We start from the raw sequence: 18,310 nt of genomic DNA on the forward strand, positions 1-18,310 counted from the left end.
TCCAGGAGCCCAACCTTCTAAGGGTTAAAAGTCATGTCGACTTATTCTTGATGCCCCCCTTATCGAAAATTGTTCTTTGTAATACCGCTTTGAAGGTGGATTACGAGTTACGACTATGAACAAAAGAATAAATTTTAAACTTCAATTTGTATTGAAAATACATGACGTAATGTCTTCCAACCTTATCACATTTTTTTCATTACGTAATATTTACCACCACCAAACCACTTTTGACGACCGAATTTGTTAATTTATTATTCGGTAAAATGTTTAGATGATGTCACGTCATTACGCTGATTTGAGATATAATTGCATTCATGACGTCGTATGGATGAAAAACTTTTACAAGTTTTATACTCTGCTGAGATTAAAGAAGAAACATAAATGATAAATATTGGAGAAATTGAGTCTTCTTTACAACTTAAGAATTGAACAACTCAAAACTGCTGAAACAAAACGTTTTGTTTAAGTGAAAGAATCACTGCAAGCAACCAATGCCAAAATGCGGGCGGAAGAAGTCATGGGAGTGTGAGGTATCAAAAATTTAACAGGTTGTTATTTTTCTACATCAATGTGACGTTAGTTAAAACTTTAAAAAGTCTATATATCTTTGCTTCTGTAGAAAATCTTTTTATCTACTGTACAATTTAGTCATCAAGGTTTTCCATACTTTTTTTAAAGAAAGAGCTTTTACCCCCCCCCCCCCCCCCCCTCCCTCCTTTGCAACTTGAGTTGACTTACTTGAGGTTGGGATCCAAATATTAAAAAAATAATATTAATAAGTATTAATAAAAAAAAAAAATTAAAAAGATGATGCCCAAAACATTGGGGGGGCAGCTGCCCCGCCTGCCCCCCCCCCTGCCGGCGCCACTGATGATAGCGCACTGAGTGTACAAGCAATAATTATTATAAATATTTCCTGCTTGTAGAGACTGGTGTTAGTTGAAAGTATGTTTTGTGTAATATGAAATCTTTTCACTTCATAGAGAACAAATCAAACAAAAATTAGATGAAGAAAGACTTATTTACCGTATAAAGATGGATTTCAGATATCAAACGGGTCAAGTAATAATATTTTACTTTTCAAAAGAGTATGGAGTTATCAGCTTAAAGCAAGCGACAAAAAGATCTTTCTCAAACCATTGCCGTGGGAGATACACATACTGGATAGTTTGCTTTGTACGTTTGCTTATTACGTAATGGAAATAGTAGAAACAAGCAACATGGCCAGTCCTTACGTTTATCCTTGCAATGTTTGTTAGCAGCTGGTACACCTGCAAGTCTCTTGTGATGTCATACACATTGACGTGATAGCTAATGATGACGCCATGTGGATGCAAAGGTGGTAACCACGTCACAGTGATAGACCGAGAATCATCGACCATCGCGCTCAGGTTTTGCACAACTTCTGGAACTGTGAAGAAATTTGTTGCCGTTTATTATTCTTATAGTAACACCGAGATAACTTACAAACGTAAGAAGAGGTTGAAGTAGTTTTGGTGGAAAACTGAAAATATGGATCCATGGCGGTGGATCTCAACCTGATTCCTGTGTTAGGGCTCCTACCTTAACAACCATCTGCTCAGCAATTATTATCACAATCCTTTCAGGCGCTTACCGTCTTCAGGGGTATGGAAAGTTAAGAAGGGGGACCAAGGCCCCTCTCCAACTTCTGATCTCGATTGCACAGCGACGGCGTACTTGGTGTAGGGGTTCAGGTTTGTCACCATCATCCGAGTGTGGTTGGTTGCGATTATTTGGTCTCGGGCACGATCTAATCGAGATGCAAACAACATAACGTCACTGAGCTCATTTGACAGCCATGTGATGGAATGTGCTAGAACCACTAGGAAAAGAGAGATGGTATCGCGAAAACGCTGTAAAGTTGATTACACCACCTTTTGAACAAAGTGTTGCAGCAGAACCTCTATATCTTGTTAGACAGATGCATGTATAGCTTCTGTAGAGAAGTAATTTTACAATGCCATAAACAGATGACTGCTGACAATAACTTAATAAGATTGAATAACATTATTAAAGACAAATATAATACACTAACAGACTATCAACATAATAAATTGAACTTTTTCGGCAAGAACTCTTTGCCCTCATCAGGAAATACCTAATACATCTAAACAAATAGCTGTAAACAATGGTAATGATAAGTGACTGAACAAATAACTGTAATACGCACTGAGCTACGTACACACACAACTGAAGAACAAACACCAAAAGGTGTTAACAATTTGTTGTAACGTATTCTGGAGTGTAATCACAAGACAAGATTACGAGATAGCGTGCGGCAACAAAAGACAATCCGAGGAAGTAATTATGACAAGAAGCAAACGTAATCTCATATAAATTCAATAAAAAAGATGCCCCTCCAGCTCTTCTCCTTTTCTTGCCAATCTAGTCGATTGTATGTTTCTTTATAGCCTATAGTTTGTTGTTCCACATTTCACAAAAACTAAAAACTACGAATAAAATGACGCTGCGTTTGTCTCGAAAAAATACAAATAAAATAAAATTGAGACGCTAGGTTGAATACCAATCATCCCACTTTAACAAGGTAGTTACAAAAAATTGGCGACGTGTAGTTCCCTTCCGTAGGATACAAGCCTGCCTCTTCTTAAAAAGTTTTTGGATTGAAAAAGTCATCTCGAAAGCAAAAGTATACGCTGGATAATCTCTGCAACGCTTCTGGATTCGATTATTAAACATCTTCGTCGTTTCACGAGCATTTAATTTTGGTCAAGTCTTATGTTATCAACCGTTGAAACACATTTCCCAAGAAAGCACTATAATTATTTCTTCTGTAAACTCCAACAAAATAGCATAGATTCAATGGTATGGCTGATTTAAAATAGTCATTTTCAATGGTGATCAACAATATATAAAACCGAGGGATGCATCCTAAGCTATAAAATGGCTAGTTTTTTGTAGCAATACTTACAGCAGTTTTTTTATTTCAAATAGCCCAAAAAAAAACATTAAACAAACTGAAATGAGTGCGCCCCTAGACAGCTGTCCCCCCCCGGGGGATACAAAGGGCGGTTAATACGGCCATGCTACCCAAGACCACTCTTGAATAATAACATGTTGGCACTACACAATCAGAAAAACGCTAAAACAATCAACATTTGTTCAAGGCGGGAAGGTGGCATGGACCAATGCCCCCCTGCGTGCGCCACTGAACACAGACTCTCGATCACAGTTATATGTGCTTTAGCAAGTAGCATCCGTTCCAAAGGAGTTTAATTCAAAAGAGTTTGAATTAAAGTTGTGCTCCATAATTGGTAGCATATACGTCTGCAACACACTTCTTCAATTATGAAGCGATTGAAAAGCGACACACGAAACAAAATGGTTGATGAAACCTTGGATGCCTATTTACATCTGTCGACCACCAAATTCAAACCAGAGAGTGACACAGCAATCAAAAAGCAAGAAACAATCAATTATTTTGGTTTGTTATTTTGTTGATGTTTGATTTTTATGGTGTGTTGATCACTTGAAATTGCAAACAAGCTGAAAATCCTTTTTTTTATGCAGCGTAACGTTTTCCTCAAACCTTAATGTGGTCCTTCATGCTCGAAGTCTTGGACCGCCCTGATTTAGCTCATTGACTGCTTCGATATTTGATTAAATGAACCAAACTTGCTTTTTTCTTTTTGAATACAAAGCTCAAGCAAAATTGTGTCCCTAGCAATAGATTAATAAAGTGTGTTTTTATATTGCGCTGTATCCATCGCAGATATGCGACATGCGTTGCTCTTCAGCGCTTTGCAAAGAAAACAGACAGAGTCAGTGCAAAAGTAAATGTCGTCCGAGATGGCAATTGTCAAACTATTGCACTATTGAAAGCCTGCAAACTATCGGCTGGTGTTTTTGAACATTATTTTGAAAAAGAAATATTTATGGTGAAACCAAAGCTGATGTTTAACGAGAAGTGATAATTCCCTAAAAATCTGTATTTCTGCTAAATATTTTACTTTTCTTTCTTTTGAGGCAACAATATAAGATAACACCTTACAATTGTTGTAACTTTTGCATCGTTTCAGTGTCTATAAGGTTCACGTGTCCTGTAAGTCGAAAAGCTGAACGACATTGAATGATGTGCTGAGGTTTGCCACAAACACATACTGGCGAATAACCCTAGTGGAACATACAGTACCGCATTGTGGTTGAAGCGACCAACACCAGTACGGAGGCGATTCAAAGTCACCCATTCTTTTCTTGGTAGGTCTGAACCAATTGTACTTTAGTGTCTGGTGTGACTTGAAGTCAATCGAGCCGTGAAGTGTTTTTCCAGCAGTCTCTCCATGAAGCATAAGGTCAAAGTCAAAGTAATCTTCATAAAGTGCCATAATGTGTCAAAAAACAGTTCCTTGAAGGCGTTGACTTGTGAACTGTTGTGCGCCCAGGACGACAGTGTGAAGGAGATACCGATCATTGACCGCTGCCTTTGATACGAGTCGTTTTGTGCTGTTTTCTCTGCGTAGCTTTGGTAGAGCAATGCTTGAAAGCACTGGGCACTGGTAATCAGGGCAGTGAAGTCAGAAAAAAATGTACGACCACAACTCCTCGGTATCTAACTGGCCGACTCCGGCTTCGGTGTTGCCAGTTTTTCAATTTTTGCTTTTTTTTACTTTTTTAAAATTTAATTTCACTCAAGCTACGATCGAAATTTAAGCGGTGGCTTTTACAAAATCCAACAAGAACAAACACTTCCACTTCTGGAAAAGATTTATAGCGCAATACAGAAAACAGGACAAGACACTTTGAAAAAGTTTGAAAACAAAAATGTTATTGTTCATTGTTTTGCATCAAGCCGGAGTCGTAGTCGGCCTTTTTTTCAACGACTCCGATTCCGGATACGCTAAGATCCCTCCGACTCTACAGCCCTGCTGGTAAACCTGTGGGGGTTGGACGCAGGTGTCCAGTAATTATGTGCAATGTGCATGGTGTCGTTAAAGGGCGATATCTACTTTTCCTGCGTGTATGCTGCTGCTCCAGACTGGAGAAGCATATTCGGCAGCACTGTACACAAGCGCAAGGGCAGTGGTGCGCAAGGTTGAAGTTTTGGATCTCCAAGTCGACCCAACTAGACATCTGAGAAGGTTGTTTCTTGCTGATGTTTTAGCACGAACTGAGTCACAGTGTTTTTTATACGTGAGTTGCCGATCAATGGTCACTCTCAGATAGGGCAGGGGTAGTGTTTAATAAGGTTTCCGTCCTGAGGAACTCATATAAAATTCAGAATGTCATATCAATATTCAGATAATATGAAACCAAGGAACTTTCTGAAATAATTGATTAAACTGCCATTCAACGTTTTATAGGCAGAGAAAACTTTTTCTCGAACCGTAGAAAATTTCATTATCAGATCACCGCTTCAATGCGTGATGGAAATCTACAGATAAATCTGCATCAGGCATTGCAGAGTGCAAAAACAGTGTTGCAGAACGCGTTTTCGAATATTAAATTCTCATCAGTGCAACTACGTTTATGAACGCAATAACAACGGTTAAATTTAAACTCAATACAATACATTACAAAGATTATAAGGACATATTCTCAGTGTTCAATTGAATATTAATAAATCCAGAGACATCAGAAAATCACTTCCCGAATGCAATTCCAGACCGACATTACTCGCTTACGGTTTTTTTTTTTTTTTGTTAAAACAAACTTAATGTTCAAAGCAAAAATATAGTAAAGAAATAAATTTCTATACAAAAGGAGGAACCCTTTAAACTTTTTTGACCTGACTACATGTTCCGTGGAACCCTATAGAGTCACGGAAGCCGTTTTCAACGGCACTGTTCTTGGTATGACATTGCCGTTGAGAGAGGAGACAGACAAATCTTCAAACCAGGTAAACAATGGACCTCTGAATAAAAAGTGAAATTCAAAAATATAAATGTACAAACCTTTGGAGTAGAGATATAAAGTGTAAGAGAGAATTCCATTGGGAGGATAAGGTGGGGTCCATACGATGGTTACATTTCGTGGATGTGCTTGGAAAACATGCAAGTACTTCGGTGGGCCACCAGGCACTTCTTGTTCGGTCACAATCACAATACTTGCTGCCTCTTCTCCCTCGCCTGCTGACGTCCACGCTCTCACGTTCACGTGATATCTCGTGTAGGGTTTAAGGCCAAGGATTGTGAAGTGTACAGGACAAAATGTGTTAAAATCTTCTTCATTCAACTGAAAAATTAAGCGATAACGTGAATGAACTGATAGATTAGCCCTGCAAAAAGAACGTAACCGATGTTTGCAGTACAACAAGTGTCGATGTAACCTGCAGCTTACAAAAAACAATAATTGGCACTGATTTATCATGACGTTGCATTTGTTACGTCACTGAAGTGTCCAAACAGAAATGCCGGTTCCTGCATGATGCGATATAACAGCTCTCTGACAGGGAAAAACAAGAAATAGTAAATAGAAAAAAATTAAAATTGCTCAGCAAATATCCAACCTTGTCATGTTTGAGAACATGAAACCTCAAAGCATAAGGTTGAATGTACGATGTCCGTGCATAAGGTTGAATGTACGATGTCCGTGCATAACGTTGAATGTACGATGTCCGTGCATAACGTTGAATGTACGATGTCTGTGCATAACGTTGAATGTACGATGTCCGTGCATAACGTTGAATGTACGATGTTCGTGCATAACGTTGAATGTACGATGTCCGTGCATAACGTTGAATGTACGATGTCCGTGCATAACGTTGAATGTACGATGTTCGTGCATAACGTTGAATGTACGATGTCTGTGCATAACGTTGAATGTACGATGTTCGTGCATAACGTTGAATGTACGATGTTCGTGCATAAACGTTGAAAGCATTGTAGCTGCTCGGATCACGTGATCACAACGTTGGCTTGCCGCCGGGTTGTGGACAACTTTATTTAGGGTTGAAATTATAATAGGATAACTACAAGAGTGTTTTCATATTTCCAATCCTAGGATGCTACAAGAGTGACTTGTAGGGAAACCTTCACTTACGTTCGCAGACCACTTCTTGTGATCCACCGTCTCCAGTTCATCCAGTTCAGATCCTCCAGCTGAACGTAAAAAAAAACTTAATTACGCAACAATCTGTCACAGTCGTGGCATCGATGATGATCGGCTTGGCTTTAAATTAACCCACAAACCTAATAAAGCAGCTTAGCCATAGACAACTGACTACTGTAGTAAAGTGTATTTTATGGACAAATATTGGTCCATGCAGAACTAATGAAACAAACGCTTTTCAAACAACATTGCTGAACTAAGAACCATTGATGAACTTCATAACTGGGTACACGCAACGCAGTAAAAGCAAAGCATGTGACATACAATCTGGCAAGCGACGCTAGCCGGGGAAAGTTCCCAAAAAAGTGCAGTTAATAGATTAGACTTTCCTCTCCACCGCATCTATTGCTATAGTTGTGTACAGCCCGTCTTCATCTCATTCCATTAGAAGTGCTGTCAGTGGGAAAGTGCTCAAAAACTCAGCACGAGAAATGTTTTCAATAAAAAAAGTGTTTGTTCAATCTTTAATAAATACAATCAATCAAGTATTAGAAAACATCATCAGTGGAATTTTGTAATTTTAGTGAAAAACTTGGCCTCTGTAAAATAACATTTAACATTGATTGATTGATTGAATCTTTATCCTCGGACTGGGAAAGCTTCTTGTACAGTTTAATCCAGGTAGTTTCGCATACTTGTAGAGGCTTTGAATCACTGACGCAGGCCCAGTCATCGAGATTGACAGAATGAAGTTTCCGATTGTTGAAGTCTTGTTGCCGGGGAACTATTCCATCCATTAGATGCCGCTGAATGGAGAGCAGTCCTTAACGTGCGTTGTTCAAGCGCACACCCCGAGAGTCGAACCAGCGCCGCTTGATCTTGAAGTTGCTTCTTTCCAGAAGTCACGCGCTAACCAACTGAGCTATTTGGGCGTACATCATACACATCAGACAACATGGAAGGTTTTATACATACTACTATATTATAGATGTCCATGGTTTTATATAACAGTAACTACACGTTGGCGACTGCACACCCATTTACAGTTAATTGTTGTCAAGTAGAACAGTGCACACTAAACTCTCGGGTTTTAGTTTACCCATAAATGATATTTTGAAACGTGGTAGTCGCAGTGTGGGTTCTGGGGAAAGTGATGAAATGTGCCATGAAATATATTCAATTGCTTCTTAGAAAAACCGGTTCGAGTCAAAAAATGTCTAAAGTTCAAGTGGCTAGTGTTGTGTCTACAGATGCGTGGTGTGAACGCTGGTGGGTTCACTTGACAGTGCCAACACTCGGAAGTTGATTTAAATGTCTTGAAAGATCCTCACCAACTGAACTTTGCGAAGCATACGAAGACAAATATCTTCTGATTGTTTTTTTGTCATAATCAGCATGCGATGATGACGTCGACAAGTCGTTGATGGGTGTGATTGAAATGTTGGATCCTTCCCCGTGAAGCCGGAGTAGAGAGGTGAAAGCAATATCAGACACACCGTCAAAGATACAGCGAAACGGATTGGAGTTCTACAAAAGAGCATATACACTTGCCTGGTTATAAAATGTTTGTGAAGCAAACATCAAAAGTTTATAGAAATACGGAATACACAAGTTGCCAGGGAAAATTAGTGTTAAATTAAGTGTTGGCAGATGTTGTTCAAAACTTCTGGCGGAAAGTTGTTTTAGAATGGTGATAGCCCAAGTCTGCTCATCATTGCAAGTTGATTACAAATTCTTTTAGAATGCTTTTATTCAACCTCCACATATCAGCTGGTTACTAACAAGACTTGGACCATCACTAATTCACACACTTGTCAATGCATCCTTTTTGTTGGTGGCGTAACCTATTTGAAAATCCTGTCCTTCTGAATCTTTGGCAAATGTGCGACAATTGAAAGAGTTGAAGCTCATAATTGGAATAATGCTTTAAAGCTTTAAACTTTAAAGCTTTCCTCATAAGTTGCAAATCAAATTGTAAGATAGATTCTGTTCTATTCAACCGTAAACAAACAGTAATATTTATATGAGAAACCATTTGCATAATCAGCATCGCTTAACAACGTTCAGCTTTCAACGGAAACGAGCGTGGGTTGAAATCCTTCAGCGGTTACCTTTTTTCTGTAGAATTCGAACTCATCCACTATTAATCCGTCATCTTCTTCCACGAGAAGTTTATAGAGAGTTATCTCTCCATTTGGATGCTCTGGGGGTTGCCAAGAAACCACAATGCTTGAAGATGAATTCGTTGTAGCGATGAGATCATCCACAGGTCCTGACACGTGCAGATAATTCATCGTCAGTTAAGAACCATTGTTCACTAGGGCAGGTGGATTTTAAAATTTGATGTGGAATAAAGTACCGGTAGTTGCCAATAAGTGAAAAACATCTTCTACAATTAAAAAAAATAAGTAAAGTGCAACGATCGCTTGCGGAAATACGATTAAATTCTTAAAAGTTGCTCCCCGCGTTTTTTTTGACAAGCGCGAATATGTAGCGCCGTTAGCGGAAGTCGTCATAACAGCCGCAAACGCGCGATGACTTTCTTCATACTTTATAGATGATGTAGGCCTACCTAATCACAGTAAGTTAGCGGAATTTTATAAAAATAGGAGACCTGAACAGTGAAAAAGTTGTTGTTTAGCTCGAATTGAAATTAAGCACTTAATTCAGTGATAGACTGTACGCCTAGTGCTTGTTATAAGCCTGACGCGTCTCTATATACTTAAGCTATCCATTAGATTGAGTTATCAGCTTATCATTACAGCATTGGAAATGTGCTTCTTATGAATATAATAGATCGTTTTGAGCAATGATTTGACAAGCCAGTGAATCAGTTGATCTAGATAAAAAAAATTTAAATCTTATTTAATTTCAGCTAGTAGCTTATGTGATAAACTTTCTTGTTTACCAACTCTTATTGAAACATGCCAAAAGAAAATCCGCGTTCACGACAAAGTGAACAGCATTCTGGAGGAGGCCCTTGCGAGCTTGCCAAAGCGGAATCCAGCACTTATAAACAACTAATTCAATATTATTACCAGCTTCACAATGCTAAAATTAAAAGAAATATTTAGGATATTGTTTTGCGCATCAGCGAGGATTTAATTAGTAGGCTATCTGGCAGGCAGTAAGCTAAATCCTCGCCTACGTTTGATTTCTGACAAAGCCATCAACAGAAAAATTAAAGATTTATTGAAATTGGTTAAGGATATAAACTGCATAGGCTACACGCAAAAGGCCGAGCAAAAGCTAATCTGGGCATGTATTTGTTCGCTGGAAGTTGTGCCATGCAGTGATACTCGAGTCAACTGCAAGCTCTTGGATTGCAAGAAAGAGCACACTCTCTGTGTATTCTCTGCAAATGCTAAAATTCCATTGGAAGAAAGAGCTTATCTGATGGATCAAAGGCTAAAAATTGGTTTTAAGTGTATCTTTCAAATGTAATTGGTTGATCGATCAGCAGTTACGAAAGCACAAAATAATGAAAAACGGCTACAAAAACTTCCCCATGACTTCCACGAGGAGGAAGATACACCTGGACCACCAGGATTACCCGAATGGATAAGTAGCTCAAGCACGTCGAGTCGTTGAGTTCGGCGTCAGACAAGGAGGTAAGCACGATTTATTTAGTCGATTGAAAATGATAGGCTACATATGAATTGGTACCACAATGTAAAAATCAACACGTGCATCATATTGATGTTATTTAATAAGCTCAGTGCACAAAGAGTAAAAGTAACCTAAAAATTTATATACCGAAACTATTTTACCTTTGTTTGCCATAAATCCCTGATGTGTGAATGTTTATAATTTAGGCCGGTAACATTTGATTTGTATCACAGGTTTATTATTACCGTAAGTTACTTTTTTTTAATGTCATCATGTTATATTTTAGGACAAGCAAGAGTGCCGGCCTGCAAATACAGCACCTCAAAATTTCCTTTTTTCCGTTTAGAGCTTGTGAGGGTGTCTGTATCATCGCTTGACAATGCAGTATTACATGACATAAAACATCTTTTGAGACCGGAAGTTGATCTCCGTCACATTGTTATGAATAAGTTCAAACTGGATCGAGCCAAAGCAAAAATCAAAGTTATGGGCAAAGTTTTCTTGGCGTCGATAGTAAAAATTTTAGCAGTCGCTAACTTATTTTTGTATTTTTCTAGCGAGCACAGGGCAGCAAAAAAGATTCCATTAGTCAACTGGAATGCAAACGAGTGGCAAGAGTTTGTGGATATCAGCGATCTTGAAAGCTCAAACCCACCACTGACATAGGAAGTTTCAATCGAGCACCTTCAATCATTTATTGATAACGATCGGAAACCGAACATTTCTGATGTAGGCTACCTCACATTCGCTAACTATGGAGAAAAACTGGTTTCGGAAGCTTCGAAAGTTTTCTACGGTTTCAAAAATCGTCACAAAACAATTGTTGCCAAAGCTCTCAGTAGAAATATGCGCCGGCCGTTTCCGTCTTAAGGTCATTATCGTCACTCTTACGACGAATTGCAGTCCGAGCTGTAGCTCAGCTAACCAACTTTCACTTACTGTAGTTCGCGTATACTGAACAACTGTTTCATTTTTATTAATTTTTTACTTCGAAGAGTATGCCTGATCATAAAATTTTTCATTTTGAGTGCCTGAGTGATTGAGTCAAAGCAGTTTAAACGAAAAATAAGCAGCCATTTTCGAATTTGGTTTTTGCGCCATCTAGCGGTAATGTAATTTTCCTTCAAAAATCGAAAAAAAATTCAAATGAATTTCCGCAAGCCGTTTCTCATCCGGTATGGCTGATATTTCAAAAAAGTGAGTTTTTAAGGTAAATCTAACTACCGGTACATTATTCACTTTAATATTCCAAAAAAAGTATAAAATCGACCTGCCCTATAATGTTCACCAGCATCGCTTTATTTAGAGTACGAATATATAGCAATACAACTAAACAATCGGTTAACGCGTATTTCTTCATCGAAGCTGACGCAATGTAGATAGGCATTATGGGCTAACAACATTTTTACGGCAACGCGTTCAAAATTTTGCCAGGAAAACCAGGTTCACTACTGATATCTTGAGTATCGACGGTTTCCTTTATCTGAGTGCTCGCACGAGGGTCGGCGATAAAAAAAATCAAAGCAGTTGGTACAATACCTGGAGTGCCATCGAGGCACTTGATGAAACGGTGATCCAAGAAACCACCAATTCCAGCTGAGTTCTGGGCTGCAATTGTGACATAATAGCCAGCTCCAGATTCAAGACCTTCCAATTCGGTTTCTCTGGCATCCCCACTTGTATTTAGAACAGAAGGAACAATGGAAGGATGTGGAAAGAGCTAAAAAGTGGTAGGGTAACTTACTGCATAAATGTTTACTTAACATAAACCGAATTCAATATATAAAGTTAAAATAGTTTTACTTTTGGTTTCGTCGCGAGCTTCGAAATTATGCCACTTCACAATTACTTAGCAACTCATCACAAATACTACATTTAACTTTATCAAAATTAGCACCTCGGCAGGAGCGAGTCAAGGACAGGGGGGCAAAGAAAGCGATTGCCCCCCTCCCGAAATATTTTGAATACAGTAGCCTACACCAATACCAACTCTAACTCGTGGCAATCAATGACATCACTGATCAACGAATTGATTAAATGCGTGTTCCATACACCTGTACACATATCTTGTGGGCATGTACAGTATATACTGTACGCACAAGTAAAAAAAGTATTGCAAATTGGCACTGGTCAAATTGTGCTTGTTTGCTTATAACAATTCGTTTCATTCCAGGTTACTCTACGGGATTTTGTTCAAATTGAATTACAATGAGCTGCTACAGATTGCTTTCAAACCAGTTTCTGTCTACAAAGAACTGTTTCTTACTTTTAGATTCAATACTTCAAGGCAATTAAATTTATTTTTATTTGTCGAAATGTAGCAATAAATGATGAAGTTACAAATGGAGAACAAAACTAATAAAAGGAAAAGGTGGCAAAACCATAAAAGTTTAAGACGTGGATGCGATGTAAATTTAGAAGTAACCTTGATGAAAGTAGGCTAAATTTAGCACGGCCACCAAACCTAACAGTTCAAAGTTGGTGAATTGGTTGAAAGAACCAGTCGGCTCCACATATCTAAAGCAACTGGACTTGGAGGTGTGACAGTTGATGAAGCCATGCGGGGACGACTGAACCTTACAACCAATATAAAGAAAGAAAAAGTCAAAACACGAACATTCAAAAGTAAAGAAACAGAGGTACGATTCGCACTTATAATACAAAACTATGTAGTCTTACAGTCTTTCGCTTAAAAGAAGCGATCGCAGAAACGACACGATGTCGAGTTTAACCGGGTTTGAATTAGCTGAAATCTGAAAGTGAATTTAGATTTTTAATTCTAAAATCCGTGCATTTATGCCCGGTTACCCCATTGTTGATTAAGTCCCCGATTTTATGGGCAATGCTGAGTACAAACACTAAATTGTTCGCGTTGTAGGCTACACCCCACAGTGACGCGCATCAAGAGTGACCAACAAGCAAAATCCAAGAAACTAATTAGTCAGTCAACGTAGAATAGACGAGCTTCAAGCATCGTCATCATCCACCATCTCTGATCCGATGGTTGGCTGTCAACTGCTTCCACACGTCACGTTCTTCCGTTATTCTTTTTGCTTCTCCGATGCTTGACACGTCAGCCCACTGCTGCACATCATCTCCTTTCACAACCTTCCAGTCGGCTGCATAGCCGAGTGGTGAGAACCCTGGAACAGCAATCGAAAGGGCGCCGTTTCGACACCGCTCAAGTGTCTTTAAGCAAGACACTTTAAGTGTCTTTAGCAAGACACTTAAAAGCATGCCTGAAGGTGGGCAAGAAGATTGGTTTCCTCGCCTTCCCGTCCATTTAATCTAAATCTTCAACCACTGGGTGTAAGCCTGGATACGACAAACAACCTTCCACAACCAATTGATGTAGCTGTCCTGTCGATTCTCTCAAATTTCATCGTTTGTTTTGCTAAATTGTTTGCCCATTTGTCTTGCACTCCAATTTTTTTTAATTGATTCCTTTGTAATGTGTTTTTTATATAATAAATTTATTGCCTATTTCATGTGATCTACTCCTCATCTATTTACGTAACTGTGCCTGTTTGATTCTTCTATCAGTTATTGAGGTTGCGCTGTTCAGAGGTATTACTTGCAGTGCTGGTATGGCAAAGTTTAATCTCTAACTGTAGTAATGTTGACTGTTTTGATGCAGCTAATTTGTTGTTATTGTTATCGATGAGGGCACATTGTTCTGTCGAAAACTTTCAATCCATTTCTTAATCTTTTTTTCTGCACCTAGTCCGATTTAGTTGGTGGTTTTGTATGCTTGTAGTACAACAAAGAAAAGTAAACTCTTTATCAAAGCTTTATCTAGTGGTTCTCAACCTTTCTGGCTGGCGGGCTCCTTTTGGTGTCTTTGAAGCTGTCGCGGACCGTTACAAAAATTACCTGAATGTTTGGTATAGCGCCTTTCCCAATGGAAACAAGTGTTTCAGACTTTCAAAGCGACACACTTCGAAGAATTTGCTGAACTCGCGAGTCACGACGCACTTATGACGATTGATGTCATTGACGAAGTTATGTTATGAGCAATATGTTGGCACACAGGATCAAAATAGTTAGTGATTAATATTCTCATTTAATGTTTTTCTATAAATTGTATCAAAAATTAGTAGAATGTATGCGATCTTTACAAAGAACTTTTCATTTGTAATCAATATTTCATTGTTATCACAGTCATGGCAAGACTGTAAGTGCTGATACACGTTTGCACTTCTCAGTTAAGCACTGATCAACAATCTGCTTTATAAAAAGAAATAAATTGAACATATGAAATTTATTTTAGTTACGAAACTGAATCTTTGAGCGACGTCGTTTGACATTTCAAATGACGGACCAGGGCGTTGCGACGCACAGTTTGAGAATCATCGTAATACACAAATAAAGCACTACCAATTTTTAAATGATCGAATTTATCGATCATTCTGCAAACTTGGAAACTTTCTCTGATCCCTTGAATACGCTTTGCGGACACCCGATTGAGAACCACCAGTTTTTGCTTTTCCTTTCACTTGAAATAGCGCAAGTGATCAAAGCATGGGTAATGGAACGAAAGATCTGCGAGCGTTGACTACAATATTAGAAGCTTGAGGAGACACATCAGGCCATCACTGCAGTTCTCACCTTGTGAGAATGTAAGTCGGTATTGACAGCTTTTTCCAAGCAAAGTGTTTTGCCACTGTCAGCAGCTTTGTTTTGCGCATTACTGGGCTTCTTCATTGCAACTCTCACCTGCTGGTAATTGATGACGTATTGAAGAATTTTCCCGTTAGGATACCTAGGCGGTTTCCAAGCTAAATTGATCGAGGAATTTGACATTGAAGTAATATCCACGTCATTGAGGGAGGTAGGAGCTGAAACACACACAAGAAACGGACATTGCTGTGTGGAAGAGATGTGCAAAACTTCTGCGTGCTCTGATGGTCCTGATCATAGGTGGTAGCCTAAGATGAATCTACATCTCAACAATGAAACCGTGAACTATGGTTCCGAGTGCAGCGGCATGGTGAAAGGTAGTTCAGTCATGACACTAGGATACAGAACTGTGTCATACGGAAATATGAATTTATTGATATGCTTACGAGCTTCCAAGGTGTTGCCAACCACGTACGCGGATGATCTGCTGCGTTTCATTGAGTTCTGACTGAAAGTGTAAACGTTGATGGAATATTCCTGGCCTGGAGTGAGGTCACTGAGAGTCGCAGTCGAGTCCCGGGAAACAACCTGATCAAAGACTGAGGCTTGACATGTTTTATTTCTATTTACACTACTCACAATTATAACTCTCCAGTCATATTTCACATTCGCCCTGCGATGCTTCGACAATTATAGACCGAACAATTGAAAATACAGCTCGTTGTTCGAAATAAATTGTCATCTGCAGCAATTATTGAACATCATCATCAATTTACCCAATTCTCCAGAAATAACTTCAATACTTAATATGTCCAACGATCTTTTTTATATAGATATCCATTATACATGCAGCATCTGACCTGCGACCTTCACCCAAAAAAATCTAGACATCCATCCTTCTGTGAAGTAGATGCGAAAACGGGGCATATTTTAACATCTCCGTGAAAGGTAGAATTGGACGTTCTGTACTTTACCAATGCTTTTTAAATTCAAGTTGAAAACTTTTATAATTTCCACATCTCCAAACATCGCTTCTACCTTTCCGTGATGCGGCTCCCACTCGACCCAAAAGCCCCCGTTTGTGCCAGGGGGAGTTTCCCATGTTAAGGATAATTCGTTGGTTTTTGATGTCGTTATTCGCAAGCTGGCAGGTGGGTTGGGATCTAAGAGTGTGAGGGTTTGTTGAATAAAATATTAAATTTAAAAAATAAAATAAATAATAGAAATGTTTAAAAATAACATCAACTTTTCCGCATTCCACAAATTGCAATGTTGACAAGCGATAGGTTATTTAGCACCCAGTAACTTGTTGCTGCAGAAAGAACACAATAAAACACAGCCGTTTGGTTCAGCTTGTTGGAAAGAGTTTTTAAAAGATGGAATACTTACAAAGAGTAACTTCAAGTTGAACAGGATAACTTGCGACGTCATGAAATTCACTTTTGACTTCAACATAATAAACGGTTCCTTCTGTCAGTCCTTTTATTGTCATGCTTGCTTCTCCATTGTTGACCTTTCTTGACGTAACGTTTCGTGTGTGTTCCTTTATCGCGTACAGTTCAATCACAAACCGATCTGTTTCCGATTCAGGCATATGCCATTTCATTTGGAAAGAAGTTTCTGTGATGTGTCCCACAAAGACGTTGGATGGACGGAGCGGCCCTGGTAGCGACAATCAGTTGCAATGAGTCAGCAATAAAATGATAAGTCAGCAATATTCTAAAATACCATGCTACAAAATTGTGCGCTAACCAACTTACTTGCTCTAATCGAAACCCCAACCTTCGAACTGACATCTTGAACAGACACAGTCTCGACAGTGAAATAGTTTAATGAAGAAGGCAGAAGCGACGTTTCGTTGTAGCTTGGTGCAGACATGTTGGCTGAGAGACGCGAACTTTTGATGCTCCCTCTATCATCTTGAAAAGATACCTGAACAAGCCATCATCGATTATGACCCGTCAATGACAGCGTGGTTTTCGCAACGCTCAAAAATAACAAAACATGATACTTCCATTTTGCAATCTATAGTGTTAGGTGGACTGCAAAATCAGATAGTTTTTTTGCTGTTCATCTTCATCTATAGTGTTTTCAGAGCACATTTCACCTTATAGTCTATCTCCATTAACAATAAAATTTAATTTATCAATTTATTTATTAATTAACTAGGCTATTTGAGTGAGCAGTGTTCAGCCTACTTGTTAGTTTTTTGTGGGACACAAAAAAAATTTCCCTCCTTTAATCCACTTCTGAAACAATGCACGCCCAACATTGCTGGTTAGGTGAAACAACGCACGCCCAACATTGCTGGTTAGGTGAAACAATGCACGCCCAACATTGCTGGTTAGGTGAAACAATGCACGCCCAACATTGCTGGGTAGGTGAAACAATGCACGCCCAACATTGCTGGTTAGATGAAACAATGCACGCCCAACATTGCTGGTTGGGTAAAACAATGCACGCCCAAGATTGCTGGTTAGGTGAAACAATGCACGCCCAACATTGCTGGTTAGGTGAAACAATGCACGCCCAACATTGCTGGTTAGGTGAAACAATGCACGCCCAACATTGCTGGTTAGGTGAAACAATGCACGCCCAACATTGCTGGTTAGGTGAAACAATGCACGCCCAACATTGCTGGTTAGGTGAAACAATGCACGCCCAACATTGCTGGTTAGGTGAAACAATGCACGCCCAACATTGCTGGTTAGGTGAAACAATGCACGCCCAACATTGCTGGTTAGGTGGAACAATGTACGCCCAAGATTGCTGGTTAGGTGAAACAATGCACGCCCAACATTGCTGGTTTGGTGAAACAACGCACGCCCAACATTGCTGGTTAGGTGAAACAATGCACGCCCAACATTGCTGGTTAGGTGAAACAATGCACGCCCAACATTGCTGGTTTGGTGAAACAATGCACGCTCAACATTGCTGGTTAGGTGAAACAATGCACGCCCAACATTGCTGGTTAGGTGAAACAATGCACGCCCAACATTGCTGGTTAGGTGAAACAATGCACGCCCAACATTGCTGGTTAGGTGAAACAATG

The 18,310-nt window shown here is 39.2% G+C and overlaps 1 protein-coding gene across 1 annotated transcript; it reads right to left on the bottom strand.

Moving 5' to 3' along the window:
• Window positions 1–1,595: 1,595 nt before the first annotated feature.
• On the bottom strand, window positions 1,596–17,136 carry LOC145780712 (phosphatidylinositol phosphatase PTPRQ-like). Its single transcript, XM_082592332.1, has 12 exons — window positions 17,019–17,136; window positions 16,648–16,920; window positions 16,297–16,421; window positions 15,705–15,846; window positions 15,355–15,476; window positions 12,178–12,358; window positions 9,141–9,301; window positions 8,361–8,556; window positions 7,021–7,079; window positions 6,488–6,622; window positions 5,934–6,213; window positions 1,596–1,774 (listed from the first exon to the last, which is right to left on the bottom strand). Exons 1-12 carry the CDS (start codon window positions 17,134–17,136, stop codon window positions 1,596–1,598), a joined length of 1,971 nt encoding a protein of 656 aa, XP_082448458.1.
• Window positions 17,137–18,310: the final 1,174 nt, after the last annotated feature.

Source organism: Aplidium turbinatum, chromosome 12 (assembly GCF_918807975.1).
Source record: "Aplidium turbinatum chromosome 12, kaAplTurb1.1, whole genome shotgun sequence".
NCBI lineage: Eukaryota > Metazoa > Chordata > Ascidiacea > Aplousobranchia > Polyclinidae > Aplidium > Aplidium turbinatum.

Coding starts and splice junctions, on each gene's coding strand:
- LOC145780712 (XM_082592332.1), bottom strand. CDS start 17,136: ATGTCTGCACCAAGCTACAACGAAACGTCGCTTCTGCCTTCTTCATTA. Junction 6,214..6,487: donor ATGTTCTCAAACATGACAAG/GTTGGATATTTG, acceptor TTAATTTTTCAG/TTGAATGAAGAAGATTTTAA. Junction 1,775..5,933: donor TTTATATCTCTACTCCAAAG/GTTTGTACATTT, acceptor CATCTCGATTAG/ATCGTGCCCGAGACCAAATA.